The sequence below is a fragment of the Phalacrocorax carbo genome, chromosome 18 (assembly GCF_963921805.1).
Source record: "Phalacrocorax carbo chromosome 18, bPhaCar2.1, whole genome shotgun sequence".
Taxonomy (NCBI): domain Eukaryota; kingdom Metazoa; phylum Chordata; class Aves; order Suliformes; family Phalacrocoracidae; genus Phalacrocorax; species Phalacrocorax carbo.
In genome coordinates, this window is record NC_087530.1 from 4705498 (window position 1) to 4726645 (window position 21148).

General features: G+C 52.5%; 1 protein-coding gene across 3 annotated transcripts in view; it reads left to right on the forward strand.

The window, feature by feature from the left end:
• Positions 1-21148, forward strand: part of VAV2 (vav guanine nucleotide exchange factor 2) — a 153981-nt gene that overhangs the window by 102853 nt on the left and 29980 nt on the right. For all 3 annotated transcript variants that reach the window (XM_064468486.1, XM_064468484.1, XM_064468485.1), the window contains one exon: positions 11828-11896. In XM_064468486.1, coding sequence (XP_064324556.1) covers positions 11828-11896 — 69 coding nt within the window. The remainder of the gene's footprint in view (positions 1-11827; positions 11897-21148) is intronic.

The window sequence follows — 21148 nt, forward strand, 5'->3', positions numbered from 1 at the left end:
AAACTACGTTCAGATCTTGGCTCTGCCCCAGGTGCTGTACATGGTCCCGGGCAAATCCCTTAGTTTTCTAGGTCTGATTTTCCCCTCTCAGAAACGGGGAGGTGAGGAATGCCTTTGTTCACCTGGCTCGTTGGGAGACGAGACCTGCCTGCTCGCGTGGGCGCAGGCAGCCTTCGGCAGCGCTGCCGTTTGATCTCGTTTGGGAGCACAGGTTCTGCAGTAATGTGATAATGCCTTTTTCCTGGGGTTTTCATCCATGCATCGTTTTACAGGGCTGTATGCGGGGACAAAGGAAAGAACCTCGCTGTGTAGCATTGCCCATCATCTGAGGAGAGTAGGGTATTTTTAATTGTTACTGTTTCTTACCCTCTCCTCCATCTGTCCGGAGGACTGGCAGCAGCCGCAGGGAGTTACCAGCGTGCTCCTTGCCCATCCGTGGCTGTCTCTGAACAAGGAGCCTTTATTTTACAGCCAGGACGCCAGGAGTTTCCGCGGCAGACCTGACTCGCGGCCCAATAAGTCCATTACCCCGTTTCTCAGGGTAGCTGGCTCTGAGCTTCCAGGTTCGGTGGGAGGATTTTGTAGCAGACAGGAGCAGGGTGGTTGTACGGCGGTATTGTGCAAAGGTTCTCCTGTGCTCTGGAGCATGAGTTTTCATTCCCTTTCCAAGTTTTCTTGAGCAAACTCAGGGGAACAAGAGGTCTTCTTGCTGCAGGTCCCAATAAACCAGGATGCTTTTATTTCTTAAAGCTTTTTTTTTTTTTTCCTTAAGACTTTCCTGCTGCAGCCCTGGCTCTCCTCCATTGCCCACGGTTCATCCCGGCATCCTCCGGGCTCCGGCCGGCGTGCACCTTGTGCGAGCGAGCTCCGCCGGCTGAAGGCGAGCTGTGAGCGGAGGGGGCGTGTGTTTTTTCATCTCCCCGAGATATATGTTTTTCCTGGAAGCAGAGTTTTGCAAGCAAAGCAGGAGGTTAAGGAATATTGGCTCATGCTGCCTGCATGCATTTTTAATGTGCGCACAGTGAAACCATCTGAAAACGGGAAGGAGTTAGCGTGTTCAAAGGCCTTTTACTGAGGCCCTTAATCTAAGTAAATCCTTTATATATGAACTGAACCTCTCAGTGACTTTCTTCAGAAGGCGTTGCAGTTAATAAAATAGATTTAAAAACATTTGCAAACGGGGAGGCGGGGTGAATCCTATTTGTCAAGAGGAGGTTTTCTCCTGCGGGAGAAGTGGCGGTGCTTTGGCCGGGCGGTGAGGGGAAGGAGAAGGGGATGGTTGTGTTTTTCCCAGCCTGGGGGCCAAGGCAGGTCCCCCTCGGGTCAGTGGCCAGCCCAGGCTTGTTGGAAGAATAAGTGACATTAGTTTTACCTCCAGGCAAACACAGCGAGGCCAGCCCATCGCCCTGGGCTGAGGTTTACCTTGCATTTAAACAAATTAACAAATAGAAGCCAAAATGCTGATTCTCTTGGCGTTGAACCTCTGCACATGACGTGCCTTGAGGTGACAGAGCAGATTTGCTGGCAGTGGAGGGCAAGCCCTTGGCCGGGAGCTGCCCGCTGCCTGCCGGGCAGGTTTCATCTAGGCGAGAGGTGACAATGCTTTAGATGCCTTCGAGTCCCGTGAAAGTCCCATACATTAGGAGCTGGGATTTGCTGTTTTGCTTAAAGGAGGCTGGGCATGTCAGTAGAGGAGAGGAACCCTCGTGGGACGGGCTGGCACCGGTCCTGATGCTCGCCTGAGCCCCTGGGTGCCCTCCGCCCCCCTGCGCATCGGTGCTGGATGGGTGTCGGGCCGGGGTGCCCACCGGCACTCCGTTGAGTGCAGACCACCGTCCAGGCCATCGTGTCTCCCGTTTTGCCCATCTCTGCAACGCAAATGGTGAGCTGGGAGGAGGGAAGCTCAACAACTGGGATTAGCCCAGGTTGGAGCTGCGTCCAGGTCGAGTTGAAGCCGTCTCATTGGTAGGGATTTAACCCAGAGGACACTTTCCTACCACCCTGCTTTGCCTGCAGACCCTGTGCTTTGCTGATGAGGTTCAGTGTTGCGCAGCTTTGCCCAGGTAAACTATTAAAACAGACTGACGTGCTCAAAATGAGGTTTGCAGCATTATCATCCTTGGAGTTTCTGTACTTAACGGCTTGCCAATAATATCAGGATGTGTGTGTGGGTGAAAGGGAGGAGGGATGGGAAGGGAGGGTCACAAGCATCCCGCCTGCACCGGTCTCGGGGTTGTAATATCACTGTGCTGAGCGAGCCGTGTTCCTCAGCACAGCGGTGCCCTCCCTGCCTGCAGGAGAGGGGGGCAAACGGAGCTGGAGCTGCGTGGACAGCCGTGAGCCCCTGCACATCTCTGTGCACGTCTCTGCTCCCCGTGTGTGTCGTTCACTGCTCGGCTGTGGTTGATCCAGAAACTCCTCCATGCTTCATCCACCAGTTCAGGATTAAACCTACAGTTTTGACCGAGTTTCATGACTTTAACCCCATCTGACTGAGCCCCGCTACGGTGTGGGGGTACCCTTACCTTTGCAGTTGGGGTGACCTTGTGGAGGAGACTTTGTGATCCTACCAGCAAAACCCACTTCTTGCAAAAGACAGGACAGCACAAGCCCTAGCGTAGCTATCAAGGAGATGTTCGCCTTGCTGTCCTGGAGGAGAGGAGAGAAGGGGAAATCTTTTATAGGGTTTGCAAAGATTCTCCGTCGTGATGGAGGCTTTATACTGATCAAATTTGATCTCTGCTCCCCCGCCCCTGGGGATGGTAGCGCGACACAGGAGGCAGATCCAGCCGTGTGTGAAAATGGCAAGCAATTAAAGTCACTAACGATTAAGTCCTCAAGTGTCTTCTGGTGAGGAGGTAGTTATGGGCCTTCTCCTGTAAGGTTGGTTTTACAAGGGCTGTTTTATTCATTGCCAATACTCTCTCTGTAATTGCACTCTGCCCATTATTTTTTTTTACTGCCGTTGTGTATCCATTGTACGTGCTTTAACTGTTGCTATAAAATGGATGGAGAAGGCTGTGGAAGGAATCTGTGTCTGGAAGTGCATGCGGTTGCTGTGCAGTGCTCTCCTGTGCTCCAGGGAGTCTGGAACTAGGACCAGTCCGGGGACTGGCCACCACTCCTGACCAGCACAAATGCACAGAGGTTCAGCCACAGACCTCAAAGCGGGGGGTCGAGTGGAGATGGTTTCCTGTGACATGAACAAACCCTCTCAGGAGTGACCGTAAAGCTTCTTCCTTTGTTAATAAGCAGGACCCTTGGCTAAAAGCAGTTCCTTTCCAGCTAAGAACGTTTTTAACACATTTATTTTGGCATGTATGTATCCTCACAGACTTGCTCCTAAGAGAGTCTGAAAAATATCATTGACATGTTTTCCTGTGCGGCTGCTTTGTAGGCTTGGGAGATGCTGAGGTCACCCTGTAAGCATCTGCTAATAAAAGCAAAGGCAGTTTCTCTCACCCCCTCCCCACCAGCAGCTTTGCATAATGAAGATACAGTTCTGATATGCACAGCTCTGCTTAATAGGCACGTGTGGGGCTTGCTGGTTTCTGGGGTGCACCTGCCTTGCCGTTGCTCATCCACGTTGCCCGTGTAGTGCTTCCCTCGGGGCTCCCTGCTGTATCACTGGCCACCCTCGCACCATCTCACCTTTGGGTGCAACAGCGAGGCAGAAACAGCTTTCTTTCCTGGGCAGGGTCAGTGCATAGGTTCACAAATCAAAGGTCTCTCTGAAACGCAGTCCTTGCCCCAGGTATGGAGACGCGCTTCAGGCTCGGCTGGTCCAAAACGGGGGGCTTGGAGGTGGGGGGCTCCCAGTGCTGGGGACAGGGGGGCTCAGGGCTGGCGGCACTGCTGTGGGCTGTGCCCGGGGAGAGGGGTACTCAGGTGCTCTGGGACAAACCACGTCTCTCTGCGCCTCACTGGAGAGGGGAAGCACACGTCCACAAGGAATGAAAAGGCCGCAGAAAGCGCTGCTCAGCCCAGGTGGTCTGTTTAGATCTGGTTTACGTTGCACGGTAGGACCCCGCTTGGCTGGGACGTGCTGGTGGTGCTCTCGTGCAAACAGCCAGCAGCGCTGGGGCTGCTCTGGAAGCAGGCAGAAATACGCGTTTAGGTAGGTATTTGTTTTTATTGGCATGTGTTTCACAGGGGCCGCGGCTGCTCAGGTGCAGAAGAGAAACTGCTCCTCAGACTGCTAAAAGATTTCCTTGTGCTGCTTTGCTACAAGTTAAAACACAGGAAGTTTCAAGGTTTTTGTTTTAACAGAGTGTTTTCCAGAGTTGGGCAATTGCAGTATCCTGAGTGGCGGGGGTTGGGAGGCACCTCTGGAGCTCACCCCGTCCCACCCCTGCTGGAGCAGGCACCCCCAGAGCAGGGGCACAGGGCCGCGTCCAGGCGGGGTGTGAATGTCTCCAGGGAAGGGACCCCACAGCCTCTCTGGGCAGCCTGTGCCCCTGCTCTGGCACCCGCACAGGGAAGGGGTTTGTCCTCATGTTCAGGGGGAACTTGCCGTGTTCCAGCTTGTGCCCGTGGCCCCTTGGCCTGGCGTTGGGCACCGCTGAAAAGAGCCCGGCCCAACGCCCTGACACCTGCCCTTCAGGTATTTATAGGTATTTATGAAATGCCCCCCTCAGCCTTCTCTTCTCCAGGCTGAACAAGCCCAGGTCCCTCAGCCTTTCCTCCTAAGGGAGATGCTCCAGCCCCTGACCACCTCCATAGCTCTCCCCTGGCCTTGCTCCAGCAGTTCCCTCTCCTTCTTGAACTGGGGGGCCCAGAACTGGACACAGCACCCCAGATGTGGCCTCACTGGGGCAGAGCCTTGCAGGGGTGTTGTTAAATACCGTGGGGTGCGTCCCAGGTGTTTACGTCCTGGCTGTGGTCTGTTCGGATGCTCCCCGGCTGATGGGTGCCCTCTGCCCGGAGCGAGCCTGCCCTGAGCTTGAGTTAGTCGCGTTGGCTGGCCGGGGCGAGGGCTCTGGCCGGCTGCCCCTGCGGTGGGCGCAGCCCACCTGCCCCTGCGGTGGGCTTGGCAGGGCACTGCTGCGGTTTCAAGCCGGTGTCTGAGCTGCGAGGGCATCCTCCCTCCTCCCCGACCTGCTGCCTGTGCGTTGCTGGTGTTACCAGGGCCACGAGGATGTCCCACCGGGAGGGAGGGCTGACGATGTCCCTCCTCACTGCGCTTGCCGTTGATTTTTAGCCACGTCATTTTCAAATCTAGTTTTCTTCTGAGTCAGAGACCTGGGCGAAATTGTTTCCTAGTGATTGGTTGTGCTGTTACCCCAGAGAGTTTTGGGGTTTTTTTCCCTTTATTTTTGAGAAAGATGTTTCTGGATTCCCCTTTTGATTTTATCCATCTGTTATCATCAATGTGGAGCTGAAGTGAGGAGAAAATCATCCCGCCTTCTTGAGCAAAGCATTGGTACATGAGAATTTTTTAAAAATGCGATAATGTGTTGAAACATAAAGTTATACGAGCTGTTATTTTCTTGTCTCATAGTCTCCAGAAATAGTTGGTTCAGATTTGAGCTAAAGATAAAGCAGGGTATGCAGCTAACCCTTGGGCACTGTGCAGTGCACTGTGCTAAATGCTGTAAGTGCTCTTCTGCAAAATCATCATCTTTGTGTTATCTGATGATGTAGCTTGCTGTTTCCCCACTGAATTTCTATCAGAATTAATCTTGTGAGAATTTTGCAAGTTCCAGACCACAAATAAAAGCAAATAATAATTTTTCAGAGGACATGTCTAAAATCTGGCACGGCATGAGGTGCTTCTTTCCAGAGATGAGTAATGTAACACAATAGTATGATTTTAATTAAATTCAGCAGCTTTTGGTATGCTCCGATGTCTCTTGTTCTGCAGGGAGAGAATTGATTCCATTCTGCTTTATAAAAATGGCTCTTGGGCATTCATAGCATGGTTTTCATCCATCTCGCAGTACTTTGCCAAAATCATTCCCTGACACTTGTTCCCATTTCACAGATGGGAACCAAAGCTCGGCGGTGCTGCCCGGGTCGAGAGCGGGGCTGGAGAAGCACCTCCAGGTCACCTCTTTGCTCGCCCCAGGTCAGCTCACAGCCACCTCTTGGTACATCAGTAAATTAAATGCCACTTTAATCTGCCTAATCCCACTGAAGCCAATGATGAAGGCATTTTCAGTTGCGTGTAAATGTCTTGCAAAGGCACGTGGTTTGCTTTGGACGGCTCCAGGAGTGCTGTGCTCATGAAGGCACGACGGCGTGCACGGGGGACCCGCTACCGCTCCGGGGTGCCACAACTGATGGCTGATGGGGGACCCCATGCCCAGGGAGTGGCTTGCCATCCTGCAGAAAAAGAGGGGAAGGTTGGAGCTATGAAAATGATGTGCTATGAACAGCCCAGGTCAGATTGCTTCCCCTGGAGAAGCAATTTTGGGATTGAAGCAGCGTTAAACCTCAGCAGTGGGACAGATGGACTCATCTGGAAGCACAGGAGCTGAAGCCGGCTGCTAAACCCCCACCCAAACTCATACGGAAAGCACAGTCTGAAGCCCAGAATCTTGGGGAAATCGCAGGCTCCCGTGGGTTTTCTTTCTATTTGCCACCCTGCTTTCTTCAAAATGGGCTTGTCGGAGGATCTGTACACCCAGCCATGGGTTTCGTGAGTTACGGCAAGGTGTAATTACAGTCTGTAGGCACCATGCTATGGAAATGTTTTTCTGCCAGATTCTGAACCAGGAAGACTCAGCCCAGCCCTGTCCATCCTAGCAGAGCTGTAGAAGCTCCTTTGCACCAGCTTGAGGCTCTGGTCCTTGCCATTTATCAAGAAATCCCTCGCAGAAGGGGCAGCAGATGGGAGCAGCTCAGGTTTCACAGGTGTCACATAATCCGCCTGCTTTTTAAAACACTGAAGTGTGATCCCTGGACTTAAGAAAGGAGGGGAGATTGGCATGGTGGCATGGGGAGGCTGGAGTCCCGCTCCTGGCAAGGGTTGAGCCACCTCCTTTAGTCTCCTGTGGGTGTTCACACAAGTCATGAAAACCTTGCAGATCAGCCTGACGGATGGTCTCCTCCGAGAGCGGCCTCGGATGGGGACTGCTCCTTGGGGCAAGGGCAGTGAGTGGGACATTTCCACCCTACCTGCTTCTCACCAGGCTTTCTGTTCCCAGGGCTGGTGTTTGACCCCAAGAAATCAGAATGGAGACAGGGAAAATAGAAAATAAGTCATGTCGGATCCTCCCTGCTCTGTCACACATGGATTTGATGCTAAGATGCTACTGTACAAAATGGTCAGACTCAAGCTGAGCCATCCCTGACCCTCTGTATCCTCTGTGATGGTACCGCAGAGGTGGACAGCTGGCTTAAGTTGCTAGGACGAGGCACCCAGATGCTGAAATATGTTCATAAATAAATAAATCTTCCTGCTTATTGCTGTTAGAATTGCAGCCTACCTGGCTCTTCCCTTTAAATAATTCAGAGGAGAGAGCAGCCAGGCGGCACAGCGAGCTGCGACTTCTCCCCACCGAGAGGATTATTGCAGGGGAGCACACGGGGGCGGCTGATGAGGATACGGCGTGGGATGGATCATGGGGTAACCCGAGTGACCGCTGAGGGCAGGGGAGGGCTTTTGCATTAGGTGCCTCGTGAAAGAGGAATGGATTGTCGCCCCGTGTGATGTGCTCTGGCCGCGGACTGCTCCTGCCTTTCCGTGTGAGAGCGCATTGCATTTGCAGGGCGCAGCCTGCTGTGCATATGCAAGCTCTCAACCCTGAAAGCAGCCTCAATGTTTTGTAAGATCAAGGGGTTGCTTTGCATCGCATGTCGAAAACGATCATCTGCTGTAAGCCTTGTCCTCAAGAGGAGAAGCTCACTCTAAACTCCATAACAAATTACTTGGTCTTTCCTTCTCTTTTAGGCTCTAAACCAAACGCATCAGATCGATCCTACTTTGGTTCTCTCTGATCTCTGGAAGCGATGCTGTTGAATGCGGTGGGGTTTGTCTGTGAAGAAGCCTACTCTGGGAGGTTTATTATCTCTTAAGAGCCTGTTTTAGCAGTGTTTGATGTTTCTCGGGCTTTTGCTGTTCATCTGAGCGGGATCGGGCTTGCTGCAGCCCAGGCGCGGGCTGGGAGGATAAATGGCTCAGCAGGTGGTTTTTCATGATGGTGGAGTAAATAACAAAGTCTGGTGCTTAACTAAAGATATCAAATAAGAGACATTTTCAAATGAATTTAAAAGAACTGGGATCTCTGCAAACCCGATGGGTTTCAGTGGACTCAGAATACTTTACTTGTTGGGCATTCCCAGCTGTAGCGTTTAATACTATGTATGAAGTTGCAATGCACCTGGAGATCTGTAAGAATTTCCCAGGGAATCAGTAGCTTCTGCACCCCTTGACTTCCAATGTTTCTGCTCTTTTTTAAAAAAATAATGGCACCCGAACTGGTCCCAAACTATGCGGTTGCTCTTGGGGAGCTCGTGGCTGGAACACGTGCAGCACCATCGCCCAAGCAGATGGAGATGCTTCTCCCTGCATGGCTGGGGCTAAGTTGATAATCTGCATGAAGGCGTCTACATGCAAGTCCTGTCCTGGACCTGGATGTGCACAAGAGAAACCCCAGTGAGAAACAGTGGGTTAAAAGCTCACCCAGTTGGCTTTTCTTAGAGTTGCCTTGACGTGGGTCTGGTGGAGCAGCAGCAAGAGCAGGGCTCTCCCCGCCCCTGCTTCTCCCCACCACATCAAATCTGTTTCTGCAGCCAGCTCAAGTGGAAAACATTGCCCTGAGAGGAGCCTGGCCTGCGGTGGGGAGCCACGAAGGTGATCTGATGGGAAGCGGCAAAACCAGCAACACAGGCAATAATTGATGGGACAGGGCTGGGTGGGCAGTAGTTGATGGGGGTGGGCAGTTCACCCCGCGCCTCCTGCCAGCACCGCCCTGATCCCTGGTGCCGGTGCGAATCTAGGTAGAAAAATGTTTGATGTGTTTTTCTGTAGCTGGCTGCTGGAGGTTCATCCTCACCAGCTCATTGCTGGAGGATTCATTTTTCCTGTGTTCAGCAAAGAAAAAATAATGTAAATGGATATATAAGGGAACTTAAGCCAAAAGTAGGGAGATACTTTAAATAATGGACATAATTAGTAGAGCTCAATTAAATTGTGTCCTTGCACGTAAGGCTTTAGGGGAAGAGCAAGGACCGTGGCACGGTCCCAGCCCTGGGTGACTTGTCCTGCAGTCTGGGGGCCGGCACCCTGTTTTGGAGACAGGGAGAGGAGCTGCGGGTCGATGGCAGCTCTGCTCCCGCAGCGGTGACGCGGGGGCGCAGGGAGCCTCTCGGAGCTGCTTGAGGCATGGACAGCTGGGGAGAGAGGCAAGAACAAAGAGCAAACCCAAGGCTTTATCTAAAAAGCCATTCTTCAGCTCCAGATTTTAGATGGTCCATTTAGTAATCCTCTCCTCAGTGTGACTTTCCTTCTAATTGCATTCTGTGCATCCTTATTTAGCGATTAACTGCTATTGCAGAGATACAGGTTATTAATTCCTCCCCTGCCCTGACTTTCACTCTGGTGCTTTACCGACGGTCAAGGTGAAGTTAGGAGGGCTGATGGAGGTGCCGTCTCCGTGAAACTCTCATTAGAAAATATTTTTCTCTCTTTGCAGTCTCCTTGTCTTACGTGGCGGGGGGTTTATCACAGGAACTGATTGCACCTCAAGCCCACATTTATGGCTGGAAATATGTGCTTGCGATTTTAATATTCTTTATGCCTCTTTTACTTCTTTCTTTCTGGCATGGTGAGCACTGGAGAAGGAAATAGTTGGAGATTAAGAGCAGAAGATGCATGTAAAAGAAAGGAGGTTGTGCCCTGTGGTGGATTTTTTTTTATTACTATTATTTTTAACAAGTGGTGTTTAAACAGAGGTCACCTCTGATTTCTCCTTTCTTGCCGGAGCTGTGCGGGACGGTGTAGCCCTGCGGCAGCGGCTGCCGTACCCCCTCGCCCATCGGGGCTGAACTCCAAGACCGGTTCCCATGATCGGCTCAGCCACGTGCAGGAGGAGCTGGTGGCTTTTTTGTCTGTGCTTCACACCGCTTTTGTGTTCGGCACTAATCCCCAGGGGACAGCAGTGGAGAGAAAATGCATGCAGCCATGCACGTTTTGTAACGATCCTGGGTGCCTCCTGGTCTCTCACTTTATGCTTTGAAGCTTCTCTCCAAAACAGGCTTCCCCCCACATCTCGAAAATGCGTGGACAGCTGTTTGTGCCAGATGTTGGGGCGTTGGGACGATCGCCCAATGGCACCTGCCTTGCAATGAGACCGTGAGAGCAGGCACAGCCCCAGCTGCTCTCCCCACCCATCGCTCTCCGCCCTCCCATCGCTCTCCTCCCTCCCGCGTTGCCGCTTTGCACGTGGGCATGGTTAGACTTTGCCAGCCTTGGGTGCTCCGTGGTTCCTGCGGGTTTGCGACTCAAGCAGAGGCACGGCAGCCTCTGCATGAAATTGTCCTGCGCTGTGGCTGGGGTCACCGTGGCTCATTTCCCTCCTGGGCTCACCAGCTGGTCGTGGTTTTAATTGAACTTGCTGCAGATTTGAGCAGTATTTCAAAACACTTGGTCTGAAGCCGCTAACCAAAGGAAGGGTGAAGTAGAGCAGAGGAGGGAAGGCAAATTAGTGCTAGAGACAGGATGCAAAAATAGCAAATTCGGGGGCTAGCCAGGCCACGTATTAAATCTTTCAGGAGAGGCAATCTATCATGAGACAGGGAGGGTGGGAGGGAAGAGGAGGAAATTGCTCTTGGGGGCAGTTAAAAGTTCACGTGTATCCCGTTTTCCTCCCCCCCAGCATCAGCATCCCGTCCCGTGTGGCTCGTGGCCTGGGGACCCCCGGCTGCCTCCGCTGCGGTGCCCACGGGCTGCAGCCCGTGTTCCCTGTGCTCTGGGCTGGCTGGAGCAAGGCTCGCTGTGAGCGCAGGGAGCCCCAGCCCGACGCAGCCGTAGTTGCAAGGTGCATCCAGCCCCAGCAGAGCCACAGTCCACCGTGGCTCTGTGCCAGCAATAATACATTGGGTTTAATTAAAGCAGTATTTTTCATCTCCTTCATACATTATTTGGTTATTACTTTAGAATGAGCCAAGGAATTCTTGCTTTCCCCCCACTCCCTCCCTTTCTCTTTTAATCTGCTTTCTCCTCCCTTCCTTTTGCCCTTTTGGTGTCCTTTCCCTCATCCCCAGGGTTTTAACTTTTTTCAGCTATCACAAAGTTGTTAAGATGAGGAATTCCAGGTTTTGTAAGGACTCGTTCACTCTGGTGGCATCAGCTACTTGCAGTGGTGGGAGACACCGATGGGCATCAGCTCGGTGTGCCCTGGCCGTGCCCCGGCCGAGTGGGGCAGGGGCTCGCAGGTAGAAAGGCTCCATCGCAGGTGCAGGAGAGAGTATTTCTCTGTCTCAACAAGTCCTACATGAGACTTGAATTAGATCTCTACTGAGTCACTTGTGCCAGCACCAGCACAGCGGGGAGCGGCGGCTCAGACACCGGGTCTGAACGATGCTGTTAGACGATGGAGCTCCTCACTTCGGTGCTCAGATGGTGCCCTGGGGTGAACCGGTCTCACCACCTGGTTTCTTGTCCTGCCATGCCAGCGCTGCCTGTGGGAAGCAGCGGAGATGAGGTCCTCCTGGGAGGTAATGCCTGAACAGGAAAAAATGTATTTGCAGTGAATATTTTGTTCCAAAACACCCTCTGCTCAACAGGACGCTCAAGGCAGGGCTGAGTTCAGCTGGGGCTGCAGGGGATCTGCTGCGAGGGGTGAGATACACCAATAACGCTGTCATTCCTCTCCTCCCCCAGGCCCTTCCCGTCGGAGGAAACCACGGAAAACGATGACGATGTATATCGGAGCTTGGAGGAGCTGGCGGAGTAAGTGGCCTCGCCTTCTCGCAGGGAGGGGACACAGAAAGGGAAAAGCTGCAATGTAGTTCCAGCGAAGTCGGGTAAAATTTGACAGCGGGGCTCAGAGCGCCGGGCCGGCTGCTTTGATCGCCTTGCCAGGAGATTTTTGTGCTCTGACAATAGTCCGTCTTTTCCCATGTAGAGCCCTGGGAGACATCACTTTTAATCGGGTTGAGTTTATGAGCGGCTCGGTGGGAGGTGAAGGGGGGCCAGATACGCGGGGAGCCCCTCCGCCCGCTACGTCCCATCGTTAGCTGCAAAACCCCGGGACGTCATTCGTCCTCCAAGCTGACGGAAGCTGAGCCGCTTGCTGGGACTGGGGTGCCCATGGCTAACTCAGCGCCGGACCCCGCCATGGCATTTCTGGGGCTGCGTGGGTGCTGGTACATGGATCTACATCCCCCGTGAGTGATTTTTGGACCACACCAGCCAGCCCCAGGGCAGACCCTCGCAGGGGACCTGTCGTGCCTGTCACTGGTGGCACAGTGGGATGCGGGGTGATGCTGCCGGGGTTTCTGTGTCTGGATTTATCTGGGTCTCTGGTGTCTGTGTTTTGCTGCCCATGGTGATGTTACAACAGGCTTTTAAGCAACCTTGAACTACAACGTATATGGTGAAACATGGGCTCTGTCGGAATTCGATGGCAGCGTTCCCATCGGCTTCAGCGGGGCCAGGGTTTTACTTATGAAGTGCAGTCTGTTTCATACGGAGGGAAAGTCTGTATGGGTGGATATGTGGCTTTATACAGTTAAATATTATTGTTCCACAACATAAATAATAAGACTCCTTAATCCAATGAGTTCCTTATGGCTTCAGTTATTACAAAAGTAAATCATAAATTACTAGTCAAGGGAATGGAGTACCCTGGAATCCCCTGCTCGCGGTTTGCTCCCAGCAGCTACAGTTTAATAAAATTTTAACTTATAAAGGGATCCTTTCAAGAACAACATTTCCCACCCCCCTCTCCTAAACTTCTCAAAATCCCTTTAATATTGGGGTTTAAGATTCTTGATTCTCACACGTGGGTGTGCTTTTAATTGGAGAAAGGTTTGTGCTAAAGTTTGTGACCTCGCACACAAGCGCTGGTGGGGATGGGAGCCCTCCCCTAGAAGTCGGGGTTTCGGCACAGGGTGTTCCTGTTGAAGATGGGCTCCCAGCTTTAGCTGCTCTGCTGCCGGCGGTGCAGCTCCCGCAGGGTGTCCAGGTGGAAGCTTCCCAAACTGTTCCACGGACCTTTGCTCATGGCTGCGAGTTGGTCCCTCCATGAGAGGGTCTTAGATGCCCAAGTCCCGTGCTCAGATGTCTTAGAGGTTTATTTCTCATTGATTTCCCTATTCTGTCCCTGATTGTCTCCAACTTTTAACCTTCCTTTTTTCACCATTCTTTGCAAAATCCTCTTCTTTACATCTTTAGTTGGGACCACTGGGGAAAGGCACGTGTAGATCAGCATGGGGATATTGCAAAAATGCCTCCATCCAGATCTGCCCTCCCAGCGCAGCCAGGTTGTGCACGGAAACACAGCCTACGAAATGGAGACGCGATTCACCCGTAAAACCCCAGAAATGCCCCAGAGAGCCCCTTAGCATGAGTGTTGCTGCTCCCGCTGCCTGGAGACACGTCAGCAATAGTCTCTCTTTCTCCCTTTGACAAGGAGCGTCTCTCCGTGCTTGACAAGGAAACTTTCATTGGAAATTTGCCGGTCACAATGGTGCGTACTGGGCACCGACGCTGGGCGCTGGCAAACCGCGGGGCCGCATGAGAAAGCTCTTTCTTAGCTGCTGCCGATCGCCAAACAGCTGAACAAGGGTGTCATTCATGAGCTAGGAATGATTCACTCCATCCAGCATCTTTGCATTTAATATTGCTGATGACCCAGCAGCCTTGGGAAGATCCGAGTGCATCCAAAATGCTTTACTGGAGGCGAGGAGAGGATTTTCACAGCAAACAGTGAAGCGACCCAACGCATGGAAGGAACTGCTACCAAACAGCACAAGCAGGCGTGGCAAATCCTCCCCGTAGCGAGAAACACCCCTCCGTCTCTGCGTGTTTTTTCCATGTTAACTTGCTACATCTGTGCAGCTGAGTGATTATTTTTGCCCTTTGGATCATTTTGGAGGGATGCACAGTCCTGTCTGTATGAAACGTGCTGCTGCAAGTGGCCAGCCTGCCGTCCCCACTGGCCTCGAAGGGCTGGGGTGCAGGTGAGGAGGGACAGCCCCGGTGGGCTCAGCACCGCCACGTCACCCCCCAGGAGAGGGGAGCCTCCCAAAGGGAGCTCTCTTTGGTCGTGCTGCTGGGTTAAAAGCTCAGGATAAATATTGAGGTGGTTCTAACAGGACATTCTGGGGGCTGGTAAAAGTGGCTTTTTTTGAGAATGTCAGAATGCTTCATTTCAACCTTAAGTACATAAGCGGAGTGGTTTGGTGTGTCCCCCGTTGAGATTTTGGGTGAAATCCTGTTCTGCAAAGCTTTCAAAATACAAACATGTTTGTGACGAAGGTGCAGATTTGGGAAGCAGAAGGAACCAGGCTTTGTCTCCGTTGTCCCCACGATGCTCTGAAGAGCGAGGACCTTCATCCCGCGGGGCAGCGAGGTCCTTCCTGACCTGGAGGAGCGGCGGCAGCCGGGGACAAAAGCCAGCGCCGGGGCTGGGAGCGGATCAATAGCAGCGCCACGAGGGCCGTTTACGTGCGCTGCAGAAACAAGCTGTCTGCGTGCAAGCGCGGGGTGGCCGCGGGGTGCTGGTGTGTATAAAGGATGTTCATGCCTTGATGAACTCATTGTGCTTCCACCTTTGGGGTATCGCAGAGGTTATGCTGGGCTGCATGCAGCTCCCCAGCACCCACTGGGTCAGCCATCCGGCAGATCAAGGCAGATAATTGCCTGGAAACAGCTATTTATTTAAAAAAAAAAAAAAAAAAAGGCAAAACCCCCAAAAAACAAAAGAACAATTGGTGATGGAAAGGGGAGGGGAAACTAAAAGGGTATCAGGGGAGCCAGAAAGTTCTCAAATTCCCTGTCCTCAGCCCGCCGGCCCCTTGGTTTGCTTTACCATCGGCCAGATGGCAGCCTGCAGAGAGCCCGGGCAGATGGCGAGGGCTGGCCGGTCTGCAAATGGTGCCTGATCGATACTGGGAGGAGCAGTAAAGGGGCGTCTGTCCTTTGCTGCCTGATTTATTTCCGCGTGCCGTAGTGCCAGACCCTCGAGCAGCAGCCGGGTTTTGGGGAGTTGGCCCAGGAAATGAGCAGGGCTTTGCAATGGCAACACATGGGCTCGTTTGCTGGAGCCTGTCCCCAAAAATTAAAGCGACCCTTGTCCTGCTGGAGCTCCTGTGGGTCTGCAGGGTGTGAGCTGCCGCCTCCCACACCGCTACGGCTGCTGGGCACTGACAGCAGTAGGCAGTTATCCACCTTACTGCTGAGCATCTTCCCTGCCAACCGCTTTTCCATCTCTCTTGATGGCTGTTTTGAGATGCCCCAAACCATTCTGGTACTTCTGAAGTTCTACATAATATTTAACCAAAATTTTCTCTGCTGCCACTTAAGCTTTCTCCAGTTATTTTGTCTCATTAAATTTACGAGAGCAATTAATCCTGATCCTCTTTACAGCACCAGAACCTTCTTTATCATGAACCATCTCTGCTTCACAGCGCTGTCCCTCTACGCTGGCGCAGAGCCCGGCAGGCTCGGGTGGATTACACATAGGGTGGGTTTTGGGTTGTTTGGTAGCTATTTGAGGAATTCAGAGTCAGGCAGAAGTGCTGTGAATGACTTGACATGAAATATTTAATTTGCATCACTTTTACCTCCTTTTTTCCTTTCAAAGCCAATTGCTTTGAGGGGAGAAGTTGTAGTGTTGCAAAAAGGACAAAGAAAGTGTTCTAAGCAAAGCAGCTCCCCACCAAACCCTGTGCTGGGGCCGGCGTGTGCCCCAAGGGGACTTGTCCAGCAGGTCGGTGTCCCCCAGTCTTGTTTCAAGCCACAGCTTGCTGGGGATTTATCCCCAACAAAAGTACTGGGGATAGCGATGTTGTTTCCAAACCTTTCATCGCAGAGAAAGGGCGTTGCCGACGATCTCCTGCCTGGCCTCAATTTCTCAAGCGATGCGATTCGTTTGGGTACAGACTCTGCCAACAACCTGTCTCCTGCCAAGAGCTTCTTGCTGAAGTTTGTCCTACTTCTTTCATTGCTGTCACCAGCATTGCCTCCTCGTACCTTCCAAAATAGTGATGTGATCAGCAGAATTTCGCAAGTGCATTAAGAAAAGTAATGAATAGAAGAGCCAAGGTGAGATGATAAGTTAGCTGCCACTTTTCTCATTATTTTTCCTGTGTTGGAAAAACCACGCTCGCCAGCCAGTTAAATAAATGGCTCCATGGTACACGGCACTCGAGCCATAGCACTTGTAAATGTCTTTTCTTCTTTGTCACCAGTAAAGATTTTTACATGTCCTACTTGTGCCATTTCTAGGATCATGTTAGTTGCTATAACTGTGTGAGGTTCATTCTTGGGATTATAACGTTCCACTTAGAATGGGGAACGTAAGACCTGAGTAGAATAGATGGCAAAAGGCTTCTCTTGCTATTTCCAGACACGTGTCTCCGTCCAAGTACAATCTGGCTAATTAAAACCCTGCAAGATCTCGAGTCCAGTGACTGCACATCTTGCACTCCTTCACCCTCTAAGCCTGCCAGATGTGCTGCAAATATAGGACTCTGCTTGTCCTCATCTGACAGAGACTGTGAATGAGGGGGTTGATCAGATGAACTGTCTATTTATAGCTGTAAGTGCAGAGTAAGAATGAGAAAGTGGAGGATTACTGGGGCGAACTGGAGCCTCGCAGCTGCTGGGCAGCTGTCTCAGGGACCCTGCAAATGCACTTCCAGCCTGGACCCGGCGGTGGATCTGAGGTCTTCTGGCTCTTAACCTCGGCCACAGGGCTGGAAGTCTGGGTTTGTCTTTTGGTTGGCTTATTTTAGCTCCTTCTCTCTCCTCCTCCTCTTCCTTTTGCTCTTCCTGGTGGTTCTGGCTTGTTCATCAGCAGAGCAAAAGCAGTGCCGTGGTTTGGACAGGGCTTTGGCACCAGGGCTTTGGCGTGGTGGGTTTGCCCTGAGGGCCTGGCTTGGGCTCATCCTTGAATTCTTGAGGCTGGTACAAACTCATCAACTTCCTGGAGCAGCTTTTATGGATGAAGAGGTCCTTCAGTGGCTCTCAAGACTCTCAGAGCTTTCCCCCCTTACCCTCCTCATCCATGGTGCCACTGCAAATGTGATGTGCAGCATTCCTTTAGCGTAGTGGACCTGCTGCAGAGTATTTACTGGGACGTCATGGGCCATGTGCACCCGTCCCCTGGTGTGGGCAGCCCAGTCCAGAGCTCATCTTCTCCCAAAGCCCATATGCGGACTGTGCTCTCTGTTTTGGCCCAGGGCTGAGCTCCAGAGGGCTGGTTCCCAGTGGTGGGACCAGTGGGACCAATGCCTTCGCCCACAGCAGTGAGGTTCTTCTTCAAATTAACTCAACTTTGGCATCCTATCTGGGGAGGTGGCACCCAGGGGTCACGAGGGACCATGTCCTTCCCGAGCCGGCTCCTTCCATGTCCCTGTTTGTCCCTTACTCCAAGGCAGCAGCCTGGCATCGGTCCCTCTGTTACGGGAGCTGCTCCTTGGCATGGCTGCTGCCTGCTTGGGAGGGCATTTGTACAAAGCAGCCATTGCTGGCAAGGAAGAGCTCAGCCAAAAGCATTGTTTTTGCCTGAAATCACCTTAGATATGAAAAGCTTTATTCTTTTTGCTTTGAATGAGCTTTCCCGGCTAGGCAAGATGCTGCCAGCCCAAAGCTGGTTACATCCGTTCTAATAACAGTAATTGCAAATGCTGGCGTTAACTCTGATGGGTGGATAAAGTCCCTTTCCTAAACCTAGAGCTGTCAATGAGTCTCCTAATCCAGGCAGAAGATCGTAGGCTCTGATACCCGCAGGTAACTAGTGGACTCTGCTGCTTTTATTGAAGGAGTAAATTGCTTTTCTTTGTGAAGAATGAGGTGAGGATCTGGCCTTCCTTGCTCAAGTTGTTCAGTCTACGCGTGACATGCTTGGGATGCTGAATTTATTGCCTCCCACAGCAGGGAACTGTGCTAAACACGGAAAATGCCTGCCCCGCTTTCCCTCCCCTTATGGCATTTAGAATTTAGTGTGTTCTTAGGTTGCTACTGGCTAAAATCATCCTGATACCTGTTCTCTTTTTTTAATGATGGGAGGGTGTGTGTTTTCGACTCCGACAGACAAATTGTGGAGACCGATGCAAATCAGTACGTGCAAAGCAGCGGTATCGACAGCCATACATACACCGGCAAAGCTCAGCCGCTCATGGGCTGCTCCGGGGGAGGCTAATTTTCATGTTTTACTGCTCTCCATAAAAGTGACAGCCTCTGGTGTTTCTCAGAGATGTACTAGGGATGGGCTTTAATAAATAAGGGTCCATCGGACAAAGGTATCGTTGTTTTAATACTGCCACAGCTATCGGGTTTGAGCATTTCTAGTGCCTCTCCCCTGAGCTCTGAAATGGAGGTGGCTTTCCAGATGGCCCCAGGACAAGGGAGTCATCCTGTTTTTTTGCCTCAGGCCAGAAAATGGAGGTGGGAAGGGCTTGCAGTGGTGTTGAGGAGCAGGAACGAGCGGAGCGACAGGGGCTTGGCCCTTGGTTAGAGCAACGAGGGCGGCGAGGCGCTGTCAGGATGTGGCTCCCCGTGATGGGCGCAGTGTTTGTGGCAGATGGCTCTTTCCAGTTCTGTGGGAAATATGCTGTGTTTGCCCTCAGTAGGTGTTTCTGCCCCTTTCCTGGTGGCCCAAAGGAACTCTGGGTAGGGCCAGGCTGGGCCAGGTCTGTGGGGTGCCTGTCCTTCTCCAGGCTCAGTCCAGGCAGCCCGTGATTTAGCAAAACCCCTTCAGCATCCCGTGCTGTCACCTGGGTTTCTCATGGTGACACCCTGGTGTGTGTCAGGCCATGGTCTGGAGCTCGTGGCACCTCGGTGGGGGAGAAAAGGGGGGTCTTGTCTAGGCTGGGGTCCCTGTGGAGCAGCAGGCTGGGGGTGGGCAATGCTGGGGTCTGAGGCTTGGATATTTGGCACCTGGTTGTGCTTGTGTACATGGGAAGCAGGTTCCAGGTGATGCTCAGGATGCAGGGCTTCCCAGGGATACCTCAGGATCACAGAATCACAGAATGGTGGGGGTTGGAAGGGACCTTGAGCAGGCACCCCCAGAGCAGGGGCACAGGGCCGCGTCCAGGCGGGGGGTGAAGTCTCCAGGGAAGGGACCCCACAGCCTCTCTGGGCAGCCTGTGCCCCTGCTCTGGCACCCGCACAGGGAAGGGGTTTGTCCTCATGTTCAGGGGGAACTTCCCGTGTTCCAGCTTGTGCCCATGGCCCCTTGGCCTGGCGTTGGGCACCGCTGAGAAGAGCCCAGTCCCATCCTCCTGACACCCACCCTTCAGATATTTATAAGCATTGTTGAGATCCCCCTCAGCCTTCTCTTCTCCAGGCTGAACAAGCCCAGGTCTCTCAGCCTTTCCTCATCAGGGAGATGCTCCAGCCCCTGATCCCCTTGGCAGCTCTGCGCTGGCCTTGCTCAAGGAGTTCCACATCGTTCTTGAACTGGGGGGCCCAGAACTGGCCACAGCCCTGCAGGTGTGGCCTCACTGGGGCAGAGCAGAGGGGGAGGAGAACCTCCCTCGCCCTGCTGCCCACACGCCTTTCCATGCCCCCCAGGGCACCGCTGGCCCCCTTGGCCCCAAGGGCCCGGTGCTGGCTCAGGGTCCCCTCGCTGCCCCCCAGCACCCCCAGGGCCTCTCAGCAGAGCCGCTCTCCAGCAGGGCCCCCCCAGCCTGTGCTGGTGCGGGGGGCTGTTCCTCCCCAGGGGCAGCACCTTGTGCTTGCTCTTGTTGGATTCCATGAGGTCCCCTGGGCCCAGCTCTCCAGCCTGGCCAGCTCTCGCTGGATGGCGGCACGGCCTCTGGTGCACCAGCCAGAAGATGCTGCCGTCTCCTCCTGTACAGAGCCCGCAGCAGCTGCCGAGCGCTCGCGCGGCTGGGGATGAGCAGCCGTCGCGCAAAGCGGGCTCTGCTCCGGCAGCAGCATCGCCGCAGCCCTCGCCGTGGTCGCGTCACACCCAGCCGGGCTCACGCTGCCGCCGTTAACCCAACCGTACGTTTCTTAACGACCCTTGAGCCAGGGAAATGATGTATGGAGAGACAGCCAGCAATCCGAAAGGTGCGGGCGGGAAGGGAAGATTAATCAGGAACCAGGAGTTACTCGCTCTGGATGAGGAGCGGAGCTGAGAATATAAATATTGGTACAGATAATAACGGTGACGGCGACGCTTGGGAAGGGGAAGATGGATCACCAGCTATTAGTGGGCATTATTACAGCAGCTGCAATGCATCATTCTGGAAGAATGGGATGGATATATCATGCCAGTGTATTTATTTAAAATTCCCAAACTTTTATTAAATAAATCTGTTTTTAAAAATAGAAAGAACTGCATTTAGAAAAGAATTAAAGCCCAGTTTTGCAAACAGATGTGCTCTGCTGCTCCGTGCTGTGTAATATAGCGATGCCAAGCGCTACAGTTTGAGCAGTTTTACACCTAAATATATTTGTATGTAATTAATACCCCTGTTGAAAGAGACAGCTCGTAAAATATGCGAATGCTGTTTGATATTTCAGCATTTCACACTGTCCTGATCCCACGGGGTTGACTTCAGTAGGAGCCATTAGCAATCAGCACCTGTAGATCTAAGCACTAAAATTATTATCGTTAATTGCTATTTATTGTAGGTTGAATTTCCAAAAGTATTCTAAGACTTAGGAGCCCCTGGGGGAGTTTTAAAGGCTCAGATGGCAATTACCTAACGCCATGACCTTTAAATACAAGTTGGGCGCTACATCTTGGTGATGCCTTTAAAGCCTGTGCTTGCAGGGGCATCTCCTAAGTGACATGGGCTGTTCTGAAAATGTGGCTTTTTTTGCTGCTTAGTTTATCTCCGATGTAAATATTATTACTGCCTTCTGCTCAGTGTCGGGGCTGAGCACCACCGAGCTGAGCATCTGGCGGGATTGCCTTAGGGTGATCAGGAGAGTCTCCCCCTCCTCCGGGAAATGTTAGGTTAAAAATCACCCAGTTGCCCATCAGGACAGGGATTGTGCTTTGTGGGAGTCGGCGCATCA